Here is a 22171-nt window from a genome sequence, read left to right as displayed (position 1 = left end):
CTGATTGCTTTTGGGACATCATATATGATTCTGGCAAGTTCTGTCACATTGGTCACATGAAGGTGAGGTGGCCTAAAACTGTTATGTAATGACATGATTGGTAGCATTAAAAACCACCACTTAAGTATCACCATAATTAAATAATTCTAGAACATATGTTAAACTAGTAAGTCTTTCTGTTGATGTAATACATTCCTTGTGTTTTTCTGTGAGATGTATGTCGCTTTGGAGAAGTGTCTGCTAAATGAATAAATGTAAATGTAGTAAAACAGAATAATTCTTATTTTCCAAAAAACTCTGTTCTGCAGTCTTATATCAATAAGACCACAAGTACAGTAAGATGCATGGAAATATTACCTAGTGTTGAATGTAAGTTTTTAGTCCTGCACAGTTACATGTACAAATTAACCCTTTTTACATAATGTCTTGTCAACCTGGGTCTCTTTGCACCAAAGCATGATTGATTTAATGTACGCATTGTCAGTGGTAAACAAACTGCATTTCTGAAAATGAGCCTTTCTAGTCTGAGCTCAGTGAAGGGAGTGTGGTTCTACAGGAGTCGGCAATCATGATTTTTCTTGATTTTCTCCAGCTGTGCCGGTGACCATACTCCTTCAATGCCATCTTTAAGTTGGCATACATTTGCTCTCCATGATTCCTACCAGCTACATTAACCAGATTCAAATATTAATGTGCACATTGGCTGTCATCCTGAGTGATGGTTCACTTTGTATCAGAGTAACAATGGAAATAACTAAGGAGGAGGAGGAAAAAAAGGACATTTTAGTAATACAAATGCTGTAGAAGTTATAAAATACAGTAAGTAATTTCTTAACTTACTGAAAAGGCATTTCCATGTTGGCGTTTACCATAAAATGCGTGTTTGCCTCTTGCCTTGCTTCTGAAGTGAAACGATTTGATACTGAAGAGGCAGGCTGCTGAGGCTGTGAACAGCCTGGTTAAAGTATGCCAAACCTCTCATCTCAGCGGTGCTATGATGTTGCTTCCTAGGCCTGGGCATGGTGACCCCAGTGAACGACCTTCGCGGCTCGGACTCCGTAGCCTACGAGAAAGGCGAGAAGTTGCTGCGCTGCAAGTTGGCTGCCTTCTACAGGCTGGCCGACCTCTTTGGCTGGGCACAGCTCATTTACAACCACCTGACCGTACGTTGATTTTAATATCCCGTGACTATTAGTTAGTTTCCTAAGATCAGCGGTAAATACAGTGTATTGGATGTGCTGTTTTGCAGCAGCTTTGCAGTGAAGCCGATGGCAGGAAATATGGGATGAAAAGGGTTTTTTTTTTTTTTTTTTTTTTTCTTCCCTCCCCCCACACTGGGTGGCATGTTGGAGTATTTAACAAGTCTGTCAATCCAATGAAAGGACTTTCAGATCTACTGGCAATACAGTAGTTTGACAGCAGGAATCCCAAATCATTCACTCTAATTTTTGCTACTTTTATGGTTTGCCAGAATTCAGCACAAAGAGCGATTTAGTGTAAATTACAGGATGTTTTATGGTTGCCCATTTTCCCTCTATTGTGTGACAGTTTCGGTAATCCCTGTTGTTTGCCCTTGGCTCTTTTTCACAGTTGGATGACTCTGGACACACATTTTATCTGCTTGGTTTGTCTTGCAGGTCAGACTGAATTCTGAGCAGGAACGATTCCTGATTGTACCTTTTGGGCTTCTGTACAGTGAAGTTACAGCTTCCAGCCTGGTAAGTCCTATTCTGAGCTACCTGTATATGTGAATGAATAGGTCTCTTTGTAAATTAATATATTAGGATGTGGAATGATGTAAAATTGTTCAAAATTAGTCTGAGTTGTATCGAAAGCAAGTGATGTTGATTGTGCCACACTTACAAATTATCTAGAAAGCCAATTAATGGTTCACGCCATTCAAACTTACAAATGTGGTAAATATTTTCCTACTATTTTTATGGGTCATATATAAAAATGCAGTTGGCCACTATATTTATATTTACCTTTATTTAGCAGATGCTTTTCTCCAAAGCGACTTCCAGTGAACTCTATGTAGTGTTATCAGCCCACACACCTTATTCACCAAGGTAACTTACACTGCTAGATACACTACTTACAAGGGGTCACTCATCCATACATCAGTGGAACACTCTCTGTCATTAACACACTATTATTATTTCATCATTAACAATAGCTAAAAACTTAACTAGCAGTTCGGGTGTTTCAAATATTTCACCGGATTCTAAATTAAAATATAGTGTGTTTTGAGCATGCATTTACGATTCATTGAAAGTGTAGTGATCCCCATTATATATCAACTGAAAGTGTTTTCTCCCAAATTAATGGGGAACTGCAGCGTCACTCTTTATTTTTGTTCTTATTTTTCCATGAAGAAATTTTTGAATGCAACTGCTTTCGATAAGTGTTCAAATTGGTCGTAAGCAAGACTCAAAATGCAGTCATCACTAAGCGACTAGGTAGAACTGATACACTTAGAATGATTCACTGATATTTTTAGATGAGCAGTTTATATAATCTGTAAAAGCCTTGCATAGGTATTAATATGTAGCGATTATCCTTCAAAATATTGAAGATATATAAAAGTTTCCATTAATAAGGTCTTTCAAACTGGGATAGTCCCCCCCCCCCCCCCCAAAAAAAAAAAAAAAAAAATGCAGATTAGATGTAACATAAACTGTCAGGTAACAGGAGTAGCAGTGAATCCTCTGTAAAATTTCAGGTAAAGATCAACCTCCAAGGGGAAATCATTGACAGAGGCAGCACAAACCTGGGAGTCAACCAGGCTGGATTCACCCTCCACTCTGCCATTTATGCTGCTCGGCCAGATGTCAAATGCATCGTGCACATCCACACACCCGCAGGAGCAGCAGTAAGTCCCTTCCTTCCTGTTTCCATACCAGCATTGGAGTGTCATCAAAGCTTTTCCTGGGGCTGTGTTGTCCTTGAGCCTTTGCTGTTTTAATTTAGATAAATGTAGGCTATTTCATTTCCAGATAGGGAATTTTAATATGTTTAATGTTCAGAATTTTCAGCATGATTTAATTTAGATTTTTAGGACCAGTACAAAAGTGTTGAAGTTCCGGGTGGTGAAGACCTTATGCTTTCTCATGGCTTTTCTGCACCATGGGTACACTTTGTGATACTTTGATTTGACTTTCCCTATTGTTTGCTTTTACTTCAGGTATCAGCTATGAAGTGTGGCTTGTTACCCATCTCCCCCGAAGCACTTTCCCTTGGAGAGGTAGCTTATCACGACTACCATGGCATTCTTGTCGATGAGGAGGAGGGCGTGCTGATTCAGAAAAATCTGGGGCCCAAAAGCAAGGTATGAACTGAGGACGGAAACTTCCTCTTTTATGAATTGTTATGGAACACAAGGTTGCTAAACTGACGGGAAAACTTGTCTTTAAATAGGTTCTGATTTTGAGGAACCATGGCCTGGTGTCTGTTGGGGAGACAGTTGAGGAAGCCTTTTACTACATTCATAACCTGGTCACAGCCTGTGAGATTCAGGTAGGATTCAAATGCAGCCTGTTTGGGTTTTTTTTTTTTGTATCAGTATAATTTCTAGATAACCGTGAAGCTTTATTTAATTTAATACTTTTGCAACATTTGAGTGTGTAAGGCCTTTGGGTTTTTTATGCTTAAACTTTATTATGGCTTCGCTTTTGTTACTGCTTTACTGCTCTGTCACTTACCTTTTGGCAATCTGGTCCACAACTAGGGGGATGTGTAAAACGGTAGGGGGGAATGGGCTGAAGATCGTCAAGACAAGGATTTCTTCCTTTCAACTTTAGGTTCGCACTCTGGCCAGTGCGGGAGGCCCAGATAATTTGGTTATGCTGGACCCAGCCAAGTATAAAGCCAGGCCCCGCTGCCCTGAGACCACCGCCGATGGCACTGGAGCCCACACCAAGTGGCAAGTTGGGGAGCAGGAATTTGAAGCACTCATGAGGATGCTTGATAACCTGGTAGGATTGTAGCATCTTTGCCATTTGCTGCATGTACCGCTTCTCTTTTTTTCCGTAAGGAGAAATCCTCTTATGGCTACCATTTTACCAATGCATGCATGTCTTTGTGGTATATTTGAGGCAGCTGGTAGCTTAGTGGTTAGTGCTGCTGACTTTAGACCCAAAGGTTGCAAGTTTGAGCCTCACCTCCAGCTGTGTACCCTTAAGAAAGGTACTTACCCTAAATTGCTTTAGTATAATATCCCAGCTGTTTTACAATAGTTGTAAATTTCTTAATATTGTAAGTTGCTTTGGAGAAAAGTGTCAGCTAAATGAATAAATGTAAATGTTGGTTGTTAACCCATATGTTGTACATAATTGGATGCTGCAGGTTTTAGGTTTTCCCTTAGTACATAAAGATTCACATGAAAATTCAAACAAACTAATTTCATATTATGTCTGTACAGGTATTATTAACAAAAAGTGCTGAAAAAAATGGATTGGAACAAAAGCATACATATTCTATGGGTTGTCTTTGACATGGTTGTGCCTTTCACGACTTTTAAATTTAGTATCATATTTTTGTGTCTACAGGGTTACAGAACTGGATACCCATATCGGTGCCCCGCACTGCGGGAGAAAGCTAAAAAGTACAGTGATGTAGAGATCCCCCCGTCTGCCACGGGCTACTCCCATGCGGAGGACAGTGACTCAGGCGCGCGCTCCCCTCTCAGGCACAGCTTTCAGAGGCAGCAGCGCGAGAAGACACGGTGGCTCAGCTCGGGCAAGCCCGACGAGGCTGCCGAGGAGGGGCCTGATGGCGGCAGCCCCAAATCCAAGGCTAAGGTGTGGACGAACATTACACACGATCACGTCAAACCCTTGCTGCAGTCTCTCTCGTCCGGTGTCTGCGTGCCAAGCTGTATTACCAACTGCTTGGTCTGTGCCTACCTTATTGTTCATAGTTAGACGTACAGCTACTGTGGGCAGGTGGGAGCCACCTGAAGGCTCTAGGGACAGAATCCCACCTCACTGACCCTGAGCTAGCCGGGGTTTTTTTTAATCATGCTCTCCTATGTTTTATGTCCCTTATTAACACGTCCCTGCTTCGGCATTTCCTTAGCAGTTTAGAGCACATAATGAAGTGTGTCCTGTTACAAACTATTTTGTCACCAGACAGTTAGGAGTGAGTGCATCTGAAACTGCCTGAGACAGCTTTGCTTTGTAAATCAAAACTCAGATTAATTTGCATATATGTATTTGAGAAGATTAAAGCATAGAAAGTCAGATTTTTTTTTTTTTAAGGAAAACTTTTCGGTAAGCTCTTAAGCAGTTTGCTTTGCCTCGTATGTTGTGTACGATAAGTACCTTATCATGTAGCACTCTGTCATCTCCCTTGGTTCCCTAAAGGCTCAGGATGCCCTCCCAGCTGCCCAGTGCATGCAGTGTTGCATGTGTTCAAATGCATTGTGGGTGAGGGCCGGCAGGATGGCATGATGGGAGAAACCTGAACTTTGTGCGGCACGGGGTTGTGATAATGCTGCTAACCACTATTGCTTTATAAATGTCTACTTGTGTTCAAGCTACTTATAACACTAATGCGCTTGAGGTTTATTTGGTTCATGAAACAAGTGCAGTATGTAGGATGATTTTATCAGTGAAGCCCTTATCCCTGGTACCTTATGTTTTACATACTCTCCCTTAATACCAAATAATAATGCACCACATACTTAGAGCAGTATTTGTTTTATTAGAACATTAAAATAATAAATAGTTAATGGTAATCCTATTCAGTGTAAGAACAGACCTAGTCATATCTGAAAAACTACCCTTAGTGATATTGAAATAAAAATTGTATACAGTGGAACCTTGGAACTCGAACTTAATTCCTTCCAGAAGGGCATTCGAGTTCTGAAAAGTTTGAGTTCTGAATCAGTTTTCCCTATAAGAAATAATGTAAATTGGATTAATCCGTTCCAGACCCCCAAATGATTGCCTATTTAAACCTACTGTAAAATCCCTATTCAACGCCCCCACCCTAATTAACGCCCCCACCCATTTTTGAAAATACCTGGTATATTTCTGAGTAAGAAAAGAATGGGGGGGGGGGGACTTACTGGTACCAAGTTTTAAATCCCATTCTCTTCCATAGTCCATAACATGAAATAATCCACAAACACATTAAAAACTATGTGAACACGTCAAAGTTTCGTGAAAAACGCTGACATTGACAACTGTTAAACTGTATCAACACATTTACACAGTGTAAATGGGAAAGATAATCCACTGATTTATTAATGTCCGGGACTATCGTAATCCGACGCCTCCTCGACGTCTGTCACATGGGAGTGATCAGATTCAGAGTCCGAAGTTTCACACCCAGCAAGGCCAGTACTACCCCCAGCAACATTCTCAAGCACATCTTCACTCAGGATGCTAGGGGGTAACACCCGATGTACTTGTGGTATTTGCATGAACTTTTTAGGGTGAGAAATGATCGATTTCACTACCATATGACCTGTAATGAACGCCCCCCTTTTGGAAAATGTAACGCCCCCCAGGGGCGTTAAATAGGGATTTTATGGTATATACATACCTGATGCTAAAACCATAAATAAGTGTAAAACCTGTAAATACATGAAATAAACTCCGAGTTTTCAGGCAAGACTGACTCACACCGAGTCATGCGCGTCATACGCACCCTTAGTTTTACGAGGGGGAAAAAAACGCGTCACGTCTCCGACAGGTTTTAGCCTGAAAGGTTCATTGATTCGAGTTCAGAAATTTCGTTCGAGTTCTGAGACATTTTTTTCTCGAACAACCCGTTCGAGTTCAGAAGTGTTTGAGTTCCAAGATTCCACTGTATATGGATCTGAAGAGGAGATCTAGTTCCCAAAGAATGCATGTATATATGTACAATTCTGCTATCTTCCTTTTTTTTTTTTAAATTTAGTTATTAATAATTTTGAGATCAGGCACGTTAGTACTGAAATTCAAGCCAGACTCTTAATTTATGTAGCAAAATATTCTATATAGTTGTCCAGAATTTCGTTGTAAAACATGCATTTCGTATAGTCCCAGTGACGTTCCTGAACCACTGTTTTCCCTTTAACTGATCAATTTTGAAAGCTTTTAATTGTTGTTGTCAGAAGCGCTGTTACAAACAAACTAGTTTGTATTATTATCTGCAAAGCTTGTATTAGCAAGATCCTTCATTTTTGTTTTAAGGAGTTATTTCTAAAGCAGTGGCAGGTTTTAGTTTTTAGTGCAAAGTAATTGTCTCAAAAACATCTTGAATCAACTTCCTGAAATACATTTTAAAGGTATTAGTAACACTGAAAAAGAAGGTTTAGCTTTACGGTAGTTGGTTACAGCCGCAAAAATACTAGATAAGGATTCTTTAAAAAAAGCAGGTCCCTGGCCAGCATGTTTTATTTATAGCTTTTTTTTTTAATCCTCTGTCAAATGACAACACCTTCTTGCAGCCATTCCGCCAATCATTCACCTCTGAAGGTTTCACTTTGTTGTAACCAAGGGAATGTGGGAGGAAAAAGAGGCTCAAGATACACTTCTTTTGGTATGAAACTGAGTTGTGGGACACTTAGCTTGCTTGTTTATCTCTTTGGCTTCTTTTTTCTGACTGCTCTGTGGCCATTTGCGTTATTTTGCCTATAAGTTTCATTTAACCAGAAACAAAGAAAAGATGTATTGTAGGGTGCCCAAGCATGAGCAGTTTGTTCAGTTCTTACACCTTTTAACTCTTCAATAATTATCTCTAGTGGGAAAGTGGGCGTTTTGTGTTGTGCGAGACTAAACGTAATCAGTAAGTATTTCATGTTTACATGTTCATCTCATGAACACTCTTAGCTCCTCATCTCCAAGTCTACCCTCATCTGCCTTTGGTTTTGCTCTTCAGTACATGGCTGTTTACATTTTAAAGACAAAAAGAGAACTCATAGCTCATGCTGTTTTGACTAGGCCCTGTTTCACCCCTATTTGCCTCCCAGGAAGTGCATCGTGGAAGGAGAAGCAGTACGGCTTAACAGATGCACTTGCTGTCCAGGCATGACAATCACGAAAGCTAAAATTGTTTCTTTTGCCGGCTGAGCAAAATTGTAGAAAGCCATCAGTTTTCCTGTTGTCGTGAAGTTTATATGTAATATCACAAAGGATATTGCAAACGTTTGTGTGTCTGAGTCAGAGTAGTGTGTCAAGATAGAATGTACATTCCTCATTTTATTATTGTCTTGGTTGGAATAAAAAAGTAGAAGAGCTTTTTTTTTTTTTAGCTATAACAGTCTATCTGTTGGGATAAACTGCTTTTGGAAGATCTCAAGATTTAGAGAATGGAGCATGAACTTTTGGTAGTTGTGAGTGTGTCTGTGTGTGTGTGTCCTTTAGCCTGTGTTGTCTGTAGCCTGAGAAACAACTTTGGTGATGCTCACTCATGCTTTGCTGTGATTGGCTCATTCACAAAGCGTTTACATGTCCACACCATCACTCCGCTTGTGTGTTTTCACATCGCTTGTGTGTTTAATGTCTGTCAGGGCAAGCATCAGTGATGATATTATCGCAGCTATTGCTCACTCACCCCTTTTTTTTTTTTTTTTTTTTTTTTTTTTCTTCCCCCCTCCCCTCTCTGTGCTTTTGTAATTTCAGTACACTGGTTCCTTGTGTTGGGAACGTTTGTTAGTTTTTTGAAAATGCAAAACATTTTCAGTTACTTATTTTTAATAATTAATTTATTTTCAGAAATTTGGCCATGTTGCAAAGCAGAAGTGTCTTTTATTTATGCATGTCGTGAACCTCCAGTAGCAAAATACACTGAAACAGTAGGACTGTGGAACTACCTGTATTCAGGTCACTTCCACAATGTTTACACCTTCTGTCAATAACAGGATGACAAATCTAAGTTTAATTTAAGGAAAATTCACTGACCATAAAATAAGTCTTGCAAAGTATTACTTTTATTCACTTACCTAACACTTTCTCCAAAGCCGCTTATAAGGCTAAGCTATATGCAATTGTTTACTCATTTATACAGCTGGGTAATTTTTCTGGCGCAATTCTAGGGAAAGTACTGTTCTGAAGGGCACTACAGCAGTAGGTGAGATTCAAACCAACAACCAAATATGGAAATATTCCAGATAAGGCCTATTATTTAAAAACTAATATATTCATTTTATAAAGATTAAAGTTTGGAGTTTCATGAGTTTTTGAAAAAAATTCCCCCCCACCCCCCCACACATAGCATAGAGGACATTTTTATCACAAATCCATCTAGCCTAAAGTTGCATTGTCATTGGTTCATATGCTCCCTAACTAGAAACATGTTTATTCTTTTTAGTACTATTTTTTGAAATGCATGATCTTTTATAGTATTAAGCCTGTTTGTCTTGGTAATTTTTATTTTCATTTTCTCTTGTGTGTGTTGCAATGTGTTTAATTGTTGTCATGGTGATTACAGTGGACAAAAGAGGATGGACTTCGGCAGGCTGCAGTGGCAAATCAGTTTGTTCCACTCAACACGAACCCCAAAGAGGTCCAGGAGATGAGAAACAAGGTTTGGAAATGTCACTGACTACTACCATGGTGACCTTTTTACCGGAGTGCACCCTTTAATGCTATCTATACTAACATTTTCTTTCTTTATTTCCAGTTCATTTACAGACTAATTTAATCAGCAACACAATTCATAAGTTACATATTTTTGTACTTATGTGAAGTTATAGTGCTCATCTCCTGGGTGTGCTTTCACAGCATTAAACTGAAAGGGACTACATGCTACTTTTTCAATCCTCTGGAGATTTGGACAGCGGCATTAGAGGCATATGATTGCTTTGACCTTTCACATTCAGTACCCACGTCCTCTCTTCTCTCCTCACTAATCCAGATCCGTGAGCAGAACATTCAGGACATCAAGACTGCTGGGCCTCAGTCCCAGGTCTTGTGTGCCCCTGTGGTGGACCGCTCATTTGTCCAAGTAAGCCTATAGAAGTACATTTGACAAACTGTCAGTCAGCCCCTCACATGTAACTGATATTCTTTTTTTGGTCACAGAGGGTGATGCTCTGGGAGGTAAGTGGTTAATTGGCAAGCCCATGCTGTGTTGATAACTTTATTTCTGGGGTACACTGGCTCCTTGTGTTAAAACAATCAAAGAAAGAATTATTACAGTTAGATACATTTTCCGGTATAGGTGGTCCCTGATTTACGATGGTTTGACTTGCAATTTTTTTTTAACTTACAATGGTGAGCTGGCGATAGACATTCAGTAGAGACCGTACTTAGGATTTTGAATTTTTTTTCTTTCTCTTTCCTCCTTTCCCCTGGGCAAGCGATATGCAATACGATGCTCTCTCGCGGTGCTGGGCAGTGGCAGCTATCCGCATCTGCCGGTCTGCCACGCGGTTGTGTTTTGTGCATCCATAATGTCACAGAAACACCCGTGTCTCCTGCTACTGGTGGAAAGAAGAAGAGAAGGGCAATTACTCTTGAGGAGAAACTCAAGATAATTGCCCAGCATGAAGGCGGCAAGCCCATAATGGCCATTGCTCGTATGCTAGGCTATGATGTTCGGCAGGTTAGGTGTATTAAATGCATTTTCGACTTATATTTTCCACTTATCATGGGTTTCACAGAGCGTAACCCCATCGTAAGTCGGGGACCACCTGTATATTTTTAAACTTATTTTTTTCATTGCTTCATTTTGTAAAAATAAAACATACTTGCCTTAAGCAACCAGCCATTTGCTGGTAGATGGATGAGTTAGTATTTATTTATTCATTATAACTTTATGTCCTGTAAATAAATTGAGGGACATCTGTATCATGTAAGTGTTATTGATTATGATTTAGTGGTAAAAGAGAATTTGAAAGTTATGATCAAACTTCTGTTCTGGATTGTGTATGCAAGTTGAAGAGCCAGTGTATTGCTCTTTTGTTTGGTGTACTTAGCTTTTTTTTTTAAGAATTACCTGAGCTTGATTACAGCAACAAAGGCATTCATTCTTGTAGTGAACATTACTGCTAAGTTTGGATGTCACCAAACCACTGTAATTCTGTTTTTTTCTAATTCAAGTTTGGAACTCTGCAGTGGTTTGTACTAATTTGGAGTGTACCTATTTTTTTTTCCCCTCCTCCACTCACCTTAAACACATGGAAGGTTTGCTCTACAGTTTATTTTGTACATAATACAATTAAAAAGGAGCAAACTGGGCCTGTAGGCGTGTGAGAATACACATCACAAGAAAGTGAACATTTTTTGCAAATATCCTTGCATGGCTTCTTAATGAGAATGTGCTTTTAAAGGTTTAAATTTTAGTGTAACCACAATGGCTGTAGTCATCAGTACAATGTATAATCATTTGTGATCAACATTAGGACTATTTATAAGCATTTGGTGAATTCTGTGTCAAAACGAGTTGCTTTGTTTTGCACAACCAGAATATTTACTGGTGGTCACCTTTCACTGTGTCCATGACTGGAATGTGTTCCCATAAATCATCCTTCCACCTTTGATTTTGTGTGCATCACTTCAGGGCAAATGTGCTGCTTTCTGTGAGTATGTAGCCCACAAAATGTGTTGTCTTGCAGATGAACATTTATCAAGTTTGCTATCTTCACTGTTGATGGGCTTAACTTCTCAGATGAAGTTCCTTCAGCCTTCCTGAATTTCAGAAATTCCCACAATTTGAAGTTTTATCCTCTTTAAATACTTTTGTATGTTTTCAGTGTACCTGGGTGGGTTTTACACTTTCATGTTGTCTAATGTCCTTTTAACTGAGAATCCTAGGTAACTTTCTGGTAGTGGCTAAAATGTCAGAGTTGGAAATAGGAAAGATGGGCAGCCCTGGAGACTTGGGTTACTGAAGGCACATGGGGATAAGTGGTTTAGTTGGGAATGTTTTGGCATCACACAAAATACCATCTTCTGCTTCATAGCATCTTGTGAAGGTCTGCTGAAGGTCATCTTTTTTCAAACAGAAATAGCCACAAGATTTTTAGTTCAAAATTACTTTTAATTTGTACATTATGAAAACCTCTAAGTATCAAGACACAGCGTGTGTGTGTGTGTTTGCTTTCAGGGGGAGCTAGTGACTGCCTCAAAGGCCATCATTGAGAAGGAGTACCAGCCACGTGTTATCGTCAGCAAATCTGGACCAAACCCCTTTAACAAGCTGACCGACCAGGAGCTGGAGGAATACCGTAAAGAGGTGGAAATGAAACAGAAAGGCACCGAAGGTAAAAAAGACCTTGGGACAATCCCTTTTGATATAGAGACAGAATGATGACAAAGGCTACACTGTCCTTTTGTATTATGAGAATTAATACTGAGAATTTGTATCCTTAACAGGGTAATTATTGGTGGAAATAGAAGCAGTCCCCCCCTGCTTTTTTGGTTTTGACTGCCTTACATACTGCCAGCACCACCTGGGACTAAGTTTTATTTTTAATTGGTGTATGTGTATTGTTTTTTTTCCCCTTCCCCTCACCACCTTGGTGCAAAAATGTGGGTACTTTGATTTTTGTAATTGCTCGTTCAAGGAATTAAGAATAAATAATTTGCATTCATTCATTCTTCTTCATGTTGTCATTTAGAAAAAAAAATCAACCCTGAGGTTTATATTTCAAGAGATTGGGGAGTGATTTTTGTTTTGGAGTGTCACCTATGCGCTTAACAGCACAGCGCACCTCACTGCCACTGAAGATCTTGAACTACAGTAGAATTGGAGGGAAAACATTGTGTTGCATCCAGTACAGGTAGAAGCATCCTGCTCACCAGAGCTTTTACTACCTGGGGAGAACTCATCCTTTAGTCCCCTAAAGACCCCCACACTGGCCCCCAGTCATGATGAAGAGGAGTCTCCAGCCTCTGTCCTGCCCACTTCTGCCCCTGCTTCCTCTTTGGACCCAAGCCAGGGAGCAAGAACGGTGTTGTACCAGGGTGATGCAGCTGTCAGAAATGCCGACCTTAGTGAGGAGGACTCGTTGGACTCCCCACACAAGGAATTTCACTGTGCTGTCCTGCGTGCTCTTAGCACCACCTCAGAGCGTATGACCAAGGCTCCAGGTACTGCAGAGCTTTGATCCATCCTGCGCTCTGGAGCCCTCCTGGCTGAGTTGCACTCCTCTGTTCCCTCCCACCGCTTGTCCTACCAACTGTGTCTGTCCGCTGCAATAATCCACTGCTCCTGGTGATCCGGTTTTACTCTTAATACAGAATGTTGCATTTTCAGCGGAACTTTTCTTGGAGGCAGAACGAAAATATTACAAGCACATCATCTGTGAAGAGAAAACCTTCTTAATATGAACAGTCTTCTGGTGTCCATTTGTGAAATGTTACTAACATGCTCCCTGTCTTCAATTTCAATCAACATCTTTTTGGGACTGAATGGACATTTGTGGGTGATGGTGAACTTGGCTTGTGGGTTTAACATGTTGGTTTTTTTTTTTTTGGGTCCCATTAATCAACAGCTGGGTTATCTTCTGTCTCTTATGCTTCCGTCTGTCTTAATGCAGTTTATGTCTTTCTGTAGTTTTTCTTTCTTTTTAATTTGCAGCCTATAAAATCAAGTGATTCATTCTGATCCTTAATTTTATTTGAACAGGTGAATATTGCTTAGTTTCACATTTGTGTAAGGATATATCCAATAGTGAATTTCTTCATGTTGTGTGCTGTTGAAATGTTTTGCACGTTTGTTAACAATTTAAGCCATAAACGTATTTTATGTGTCACAAAGTGAACACGTTAAAAAAAGCTCACAAGTGTAATTAACAAGTCTGTCTGTACCTACAGATCATCTTCAGGAGACTGAGGAAGAGCTGAAGGGTGCAAGTCCAACCCGCACCCCTCCTAGCACCCCTATCCGACCAGAAGAAGGTATGTCCTCAGTCTACCTGCTTTGTTCACTACAAGCATGGCTGCCATCACTTTTTATATAGTTCTTCTCCAAGGCTCAAATGAGGAATGCGTTATCTTGTTTCCGTTTTGATATTTGTTCTTTAACAACCATAGGTTTGTTTTTTGTGTGTAATAAAAGACCAAAAGATAACATGTTTACCTAACTGGCTATAATATGAAAGCATTTTTAGCTCTGCAGTCAATGGGGGTGCAAAGTATGGCAACAGTTTGATTTAACTATAATGACAACTGAAAGGTTGTTTAAATTAATATACTCATTGGCAGAAAAACCTGTTCATTAGAAATTAGACAATTGAATATTACATGAAAATTAAAGGAAAAAATGCTGTATTTCTTACCTTTTGGTCTTTATTACATTTGGATTACACCTGTAACATTTAGGTTTCAGAACACACTTGTATGGGGCCAAAAATGCTGTTATATTTTCTATGGCTGGTTTAGAAAGGTTTTTTTTGGCGAAGTCTCTGGTGTACAGAGAGACTGTTCATGGATAAATCCTTCAAAATACAGGCTTCTCTTGCATAAGGACACCAAACTTGTTCCTGAAGGTGTGCTGAGTTCTTATAAAACTGAGTCTTTAATCCCCTGTCATTTTTATGTAGGTAAAATGCTGCCTGCTTTATCTTTTAAAATGCAGAGAAAATCTAATTCCAATCTATGTCCAGAATATTAGTAATACACTGGACAGCAAATCAACCCACATGTTGCTTGTATACAGAATGTCTGTTCTTTTTTTATATTCCGTTTCTGTCCTTTCCCTTCTTCCCCTCATTTATCTTACTGTTTTTGTTCTTTGACATGGTGGCTCAGCAGGTAACGATGGTGCCTCAATTCCTGGCTCTGTCTTTTCAGAATTTGCATGTTCCTCCCATGTTCACATGGGTTTTCTCTGGATTTCTTCCTGCAATCAGTTTCCTCCCACAGTCCAGAAATATGTTTCAGGTGAAATCCTGAGTCGAGTCTAAATTGCCTTTAGTTTATTTATATACAAGTAAATGAATCTGCGTGTGATTACCCTGCCAAGGATTGGAGTCCTTCCCAGGGTGTATGCTGTTTAGCCTTATCTTTCCAGGATAGGTACTGGACCACTGCAGCCATGCATTACACCAGCAGGTACAAATAATGGATGGATTCTTTTATTGTTGTAATTTTTAATGCTGATTTTTATTGTAAACTGGAGTTGTAACGTATATCTTTAGAGGTGTGTATATATCTATTCGTCTGAATAATTTTTATTAGAACACTACCTAATGAACGAAAATATTATGAGCACATCATCTGTGAACGGGCAGCACGGTGGCACAGTGAGTAGCGCTGCTGCCTCACAGCGCCTGGGTGGTGCGAGAAAACGTGTCGCTTTAGTGAATAGGTGTGTGGGCTAGTAACACTACATGGTGTCCATTGTAAGTCGCTTTGGAGAAAAGTGTCTGCTAGGTGAATAAATGTAAATGTAATGAGGTAATTTGCATAATGTAATTTTTGTAGAAGTGGTACAGTGGGGCAACAGGTAGCACTGGTGCTTCACAGGACCTGGGCCGTGGGTTTAGGCACATGTTCAGATTGAGTTTGCATGTTCTTCTCATCTTTGAATGGGCTTCGTCCAGGAGCTCTGGTTGCCTTTCAGTCAAAGTGCTTCAGGTGACTTAGTGACTGATTTTGCTTGTTGTGTGTGAATGTGTTTGTATGCTTTTGCCCAGTGATGGGCTGACACCCTGTCCAGCGTGTACTTTACCTTTTTTTAGGTTTGTATTCTCCTAAAAGGAATGTGTCATACAAGGGAAGTCAGTTTGTCACTTCAATGTCTATGCACTACAAGAGCTAGACTGCCTCACATAGTAGGTTAAGTTTATCCAAAGTGCTTTTTTTTGGCTTAGGATTTTACATTGTACAGCTGAATATTTATGGAACAATTTTGTAATTTTTTTTATTTTTGCTTAGCTGACATTGTTGTCAATGGTAACAAACAATTTTTATATACATGTATAGGTATTTTATTGAACTAATTGTTAAATACCTTACACTGTACAGCAGCAAAGTCCCTGTAAGAATTGTCTGTGTCTACAGCCTGATGGCAACACCCTATATAAAGATGTTCTGGACCAGCCATGCGAAAATACGGAGGTGTAAACAGGAGGTGTAATCTAATCTGAGTGTCCTGTAAGGGCATGTCCCTTGTCTTATATCCTTCCCATTCACCTCTTCATTCTCATTTCTTGGGTTCTTGTAAGAATGGTGTGTGTATATATATATATATATATATATATATATATATATCCATTCTTTTTCTTGGTATTTTTCTCTTTTTGATTTAACACTGTGGCTGTGATTGACCTGCATAGACATTTTTTCCTACTTGTGCTTTTTCTTCTTTGTGGCTGCGTTACAATCAGGAGATGGAAATGCAAAAGAGTACCTGTTGCCATAGTAAGTATTGTTCCACACCCCATGCTTGTGTCCTGTTCCTAACCCCCCATGCATGGCCTCACCATCTCGCATTCCTGTGGCCTAACTCATGTGCTAAAGGTCTACTCTTTCACTGTGTTCCACCTACCTTCTGATTTCCTTTTGGTGACAGGTACTATTTCAGAGATCTTGCTGATTAGTCCTTCAAGTCACATGTTCTTGAAATGATGTCAGCTCTGTTCTTGCAGAAGAACTGACAAGAGCAATGGAAAAATTGAGGAGGAAGGTGAAATTTGTAGGAGGACAAGGCGTAAGACCTTCATAAACATGTTTCTCATCAGTCAAACTTGAAATATAACAAACTGTGGAGGAGAACTGGAATGCTCTGAGATAGACCTAGCAACAAAAATGATATCTTATAAGTGACTTATCTTTTCCTTTCTGTTGAGTTAATTGCCAGAAAAAAAGTCTACAGTTATTACAGAAGCTTAGCCTTTAAATACCCTAAACTCATATTTTTCGATGCTTTTCGCAGGTAAGTCAGGAAACACTTAAGATTGATACATTTTTGTTATTGCTTTGTATGCTTCAGAATATAGAGCTTGCTCTTTGCTTAACATTACAGTTTGATGTTAAAAAAAAAAAATGCTTTGTAGCTCGTGCTTTATAAAGGAAGTTCAGCTTTTTGGCTACTGTTAATTTAAAAAAAAAAAAAAATGTCAGTACTGTTTTGTTGCACAACTGTAAGTTAACCTGTAAGCATTTTTACGCTTGCAGAAGCCAGAATTAAATAAATGGCATCAATCAAGGATTGTTTCTTGAAACTAATGCAGTACTGTCACTCGAGACTGGCTATCTCACTACTGTTACACGGGGCAGTGAATCACATGTATATAAAACCAAAAGGCTTATGGAATGTAAATGTTATCCACGAGGGAACAGGTTACATATTATCTGTCAGTCATCCTTTTACTGAAAAGCAGTAAATTAGGGAAGTAAACTCCATACTAAGTGCAGTATAGTGTTAGGTCGGTTAGACTAGCTCCTGCAATCATAGTAAGTAGAGGAAATAAGCTCTGTGAAGAGGAGATGCCAGTAAGTGTGTACTTTTGCAGGGTTTCAAGTGTGACAATGTATAAAAGCAACTAATAGTTATTTATTGGTCTAAAGCAGTCTGTCCTTGTTGCTCTTTTTGTCACTGAATTCATTACAAATGCTAAAACTGTGTCCCCTTCAATGCCCCCAACACCCACCTCCCATAGAGTCCCAGCAGGAGCAGACTTGCAAAGATGAGAGCGACGCAGCCACTTTGAGACAAACCCTCCCTGACCTTACCCCTGATGAGCCCTCTGAAGCACCCACCTTCCCACCCGATGACCAGACGGAGCAGCCGCCTCAATCCGAGGGCCAAGAGCCCCCAGCTGCCCCTGATGCCCCTGAGGACCCAGCTGCAGCCGCAGAGCAAGGTAGCGACGAGTCCCCAAGCAAGTCTCCTTCCAAGAAAAAGAAGAAGTTCCGCACTCCTTCTTTCTTGAAAAAGAACAAAAAGAAGGAACCCTAAACATCCTGCAGATCTGTTTTTTGGGCAGCATGCCTGTCTTTTGTTTGGTTCATATTGTTTGTTTGTTTTGTTTGGGCTTTTCAAGTATTCACCTCTAGTGCGTGCCAATTTGGAGAAAAGGGTCAAATCGTCCTTGGTTTGAAAAGCATTTCTTTAAGTGAAGAGTTACTACATTATATCTGGTCAAGCACATAGTCCATTTTAGTTCCATACTTGACATGAGCAATAGTTGACTAAATCTGATTAACTACTACTAGAATGTATTGGGATTGTACAAAAAAGTGTCTAAGAAATGCAAAAAAGTGAGATGGTGATAAAATGAAGAAAATGTATGGTGCTAATATTTGATTGCTAATATTAGACCCTTCTACATTGGCAGTGCAGGTGAATTTGGGGTCCAGTGAAGGTATTCCTTCTATATTGAAATATAGGCTATGTAGATGGTCTAAGGAAAAGCAGTATGGTCAATACATTTATACATGCATACAAATATGAATTGAAGCAGAACAGTTACTGTGCAACAAAAGTGTCATGAAAATGGGGAAGCAGTGTTGAAGGTGTACTCCCATCTTCAACTTTTAGTCTGCATTTTTAGTCAGTTTTTTTTCCGTAGAACTCATAACGGAGAAATACATAATCTTAACACTTCAAGAAATCATACTTTGTTTTGTCTCTTTTCTAAAACTTTAAAGATTTAATATTGGTGAAGCTGTTTTTGTTGTCTACATTGCATCCTGAGCCAGCATTACAAAAACACATGCAGATCATTTTAAGCCTGAATAGTGCTTTTTGGGAAAAAAAAAGAAATATGATGCATAACTTAATATAAATCTGCGTACCGAGTACTTGCCTCAGAAAACCGATAGTGGGTTTGTGAACAAGGTGGTGCCTTCGTCTGTCGGTCTGTTTAAATCTCTCCACTCATCAGCCGTTAGTCATTTTGCCCTTGTGCAGGCAAATGTTATACATTCATTCTCTATGGATTTCTCTCTAAAGCTAGAGAAACTTAAAAAGGTTTGGCAGATTTTTCTAAATGAAATATTGGTAACTCCTTAAGTTGCTATATACATAGAAGGGGATGGCATGTAATTCACAAACACAGCCATCATACAGTCTAAATTCTAAGTTCTTGTGCTAATTTTAAAACTTTTTCAGTGTCATTGGGATGATGGGAAGTTTCAGTCCTTTCCTGTAGCCCTATTCAGTATAAAAAGAATGAGGATATGCATATGGGGACATTTCTTGGCTGCCCTGTAAAATTATCAAATTGTGAAAGTACCACTCTTTTCCCCTTTCACTTTAGTGCTTTCTTACCTGCTGTGCAGCCTCCACAAAATGTGGTGTTCTGGAGAAAACCTGAGGCTCAGAAGGGTGTAGATTCACAGCTCACAAACTGAACTGCTGCACCCATACATCACACAAATGCTTAATTTTCTAGTTGACCCTGAACTGTGTCCCATGCTTATCCCACTTTGACATCACACTTGGACACTAAGATGTTGGAGGAGGTAGTTGGGCCTAGATGCAGAAGTACACTGAGGTCTAAAACCTGGGCAGGCATTGACGCTTAACCAATGTCAATTGCACTTGATCCATGTGGAGCTTAGTATAAACCACTATATGGTATATATTTTGAGAGGATAAATAAGAAAAAAAAAATCAGGACTGCATGTCATAAAAGGCTTTGAGCTTGTATAGTTTGTCCCCTGTACATTAAGACTGTAACACTCTTTGCTAAACTGCTTTGACATTTTAATAACAGTACTACTAATTCATATGTACTTTTGCGTTATCGTTTAGATGTTGAGTTCTGTATCACAAACAACTCCATTACACCTCTTGTGTTTTGATTGTATTCAATACATATGTTCAGGACAGTCAACTGTCTTTTTAATTACACTTCTTTTATAGTACTGTTCTATTTGTTCCATAAATAAAGATCTTCCTTTAAAACCTATTTCTAAATTATTTGTTTTCATTTATAAGGTGTAATTTCAGGTATAGTTCTTTGCTTTTGTTGTGAGGCAAATGTTCACTAATAGAAATGAAACATGAATTCATTTTGCAGTAGTGTGTGTAGATACAAGGCCTCTTTTGGTATTTAGAGTGTAATATGTGAATAATTGTCGAAAGGACCACTTTCTGAGGATATTTCCTAAACTGATAAAGAGCAAAAATCATAAATCGAGACTGTACTAAAAGTGCCAAACACAAAACTGGTTATGAAACATTGAGGCAGCAAATAGTCCGTTGGCCTGTTCACTTCAGTAACGGCTTTGGTCACAAACTAATGCAGCAGGTGTTGGCTACATTTATAATAAAATTAATACCAAATTTCTGTTTAGAAAATGCTGTCTCTGTTGGTATGTAGCAGTCACATTAACATGGGTACGTGGGCTTTGTTGTAAAGAGTAAATCAATATTGTAAGCAAAAAACTGAAAAAATAAGCAATTAAAAAGGGGTAGGTTGTTGGTTTGAGCCACACTGCAATAGTAAGATACTGATCCATTAAACATACCCAGCTGCATTGTAATGGCTCAGGGGTGGTGTAAATTAATGTAAATGGTCTGTGTCTATTCCTGTACGTCATGTTCCTTTCTGACTGGCCGTCATGTTACTGATGCTCAGTTTGCCACTGGAAAATTATGGGGTATTTAAGGGGTGACCCCCTAACCATTGTGTAGAGTAAGGGGGCTCAGAGTGACTTTGGGGGGGGGGGGGACTCTCTAGCGTTCAGCTCACAGGTTTCATTGTTGTGCCTTTTATTACACTCTGTGTTACTGTGCGAGAAGTCTCTTATCAAGTTCTTTGACAGCTGAAAAAACAGAGAGGACTGCATCGGTGATTTTTCCCGATGTGATGGTCTTCTCAAGGTGTTGGGGGTCAACTTTCTTTTGGAAGGTGCTACCAGGTCCAATTGGGAAGAACGCTTGACCAAAACCAGATGGAAAATGGGTTTGTGGAGGACCAGGTCCCTCTCCTTGATAAGGAAAACGTTGGCACTGAAGGTGGACATCTGTTCTACATTGTTCTACCTCGCGCAGGTGTACCCCTTGCACCACATGATGTGGAGAGATCTTACGAAAGACGTTTTCAGTCTCGTCTGTGGGTCAGGCACAAGTACGTGAAGAGGGAGGGAGGGATGAATGTGCCCGACACTCCTCTTAAACTGGATTGTCTCTTCCTCTTCCAGTTATGTAACTGACTGGCAACTCCGATTGAACATCCCCACTAGTACTTCGTGCGTCTTTGTTTAGCCCTTCAGATGCGCCAGTTGGCGAAATCCTGGTCCAGCACTGGGCCGAATGCCGAGGCGGCCTGCTCGTTGCAGCCATGCTGTAAAGTGGAGTAAGACCACGGTGGCCAGGGTCGAGGCAGAGACCCTCCTTAAGCACAGGGCCTTGTTTAACGCCATGGTCGAGACGAGGGGAACTCGAGTTCTTCTGGCACTCAAGGAAGGCATGTGGGCCAGGATTTAGCCAAAGGAGCTTGACCACCATCTGCAAGATTTGAACTGGTATCGTCTACAAAGTAAGCTGCCGGTCAAGGTAGTCCACTACAGGCACAAATTGACCAACCACCCACTCTGCCCGTGACTAGTGTGGTGAGAGTGAAACATGCTTTTGGGACTGCGGACAGGTGCAGGAGGTCTGGTGTTTGGTGACTCGCCTGTGCAGGAAGATCGATCTGCAGATGGTTTTGACATACGACAAAGTCTTGAGAGGATGGAACCCTGGCGCCCAGAAGGCAGCAGCCGCCCAGACGTAGCTGGTGATCGGTGTAGCCAGGTAAATGCTTTGAAACGCAAGAACCCAGCTGGTCCGGACAGGGGTAGACTTGGGCATCCAGGGTGTGTATCATAAAATTTGGGACGACCTAACGTTTAGGATGGAGAAAGATGTCACTCAATGGGCTTAGAAGCCAAAGAGAGGTGGAAGGGCCTCTTTTGGCTGTAACCCCACAGGTTTGTGGCAGATCCTCCATCCTTGGGTAAGTAACAAACGTCCTTTTGCACTTACAAAAGTTTTGAGTTCAAGTTTCAAGTTTATTGTCATAGGTACGGGGGGTGCGGTGGCGCAGTGGCGCAGTGGGTTGGACCGCAGTCCTGCTGTCCAGTGGGTCTGGGGTTCAAGTCCCGCTTGGGGTGCCTTGCGGCGGACTGGCGTCCCGTCCTGGGTGTGTCCCCTTCCCCCTCCGGCCTTACGCCCTGTGTTGCCGGGTAGGCTCCGGTTCCCCGTGACCCCGTAAGGGACAAGCGGTTCTGAAAATGTGTGTGTGTGTGTGTGTGTGTGTGTGTGTGTGTGTGTGTGTGTGTGTGTGTGTGTGTGT

At 40.3% G+C, this 22171-nt stretch overlaps 1 protein-coding gene across 7 annotated transcripts in view; it reads left to right on the top strand.

Moving 5' to 3' along the window:
- LOC108935091 (alpha-adducin) overlaps positions 1-19798 on the top strand; it is a 32385-nt gene extending 12587 nt beyond the window's left edge. The window contains exons 4-17 of one of the 7 annotated variants that reach the window (XM_029252751.1): positions 1012-1163; positions 1638-1718; positions 2723-2872; positions 3185-3328; positions 3418-3516; positions 3801-3974; positions 4548-4892; positions 9421-9516; positions 9847-9936; positions 12040-12196; positions 12711-13025; positions 13752-13835; positions 16268-16301; positions 17543-17963. In XM_029252751.1, coding sequence (XP_029108584.1) covers positions 1012-1163; positions 1638-1718; positions 2723-2872; positions 3185-3328; positions 3418-3516; positions 3801-3974; positions 4548-4892; positions 9421-9516; positions 9847-9936; positions 12040-12196; positions 12711-13025; positions 13752-13835; positions 16268-16301; position 17543 — 1922 coding nt within the window. In that variant the 3' untranslated portion in view covers positions 17544-17963. The other 6 variants (XM_029252750.1, XM_029252749.1, XM_018753376.2 and 3 more) reach the window with 6 other exon arrangements.
- The last annotated feature ends 2373 nt before the right edge of the window (positions 19799-22171 follow it).

The sequence above is a fragment of the Scleropages formosus genome, chromosome 6 (assembly GCF_900964775.1).
Source record: "Scleropages formosus chromosome 6, fSclFor1.1, whole genome shotgun sequence".
NCBI lineage: Eukaryota > Metazoa > Chordata > Actinopteri > Osteoglossiformes > Osteoglossidae > Scleropages > Scleropages formosus.
This window is presented reverse-complemented; position numbering and strand designations above follow the sequence as displayed.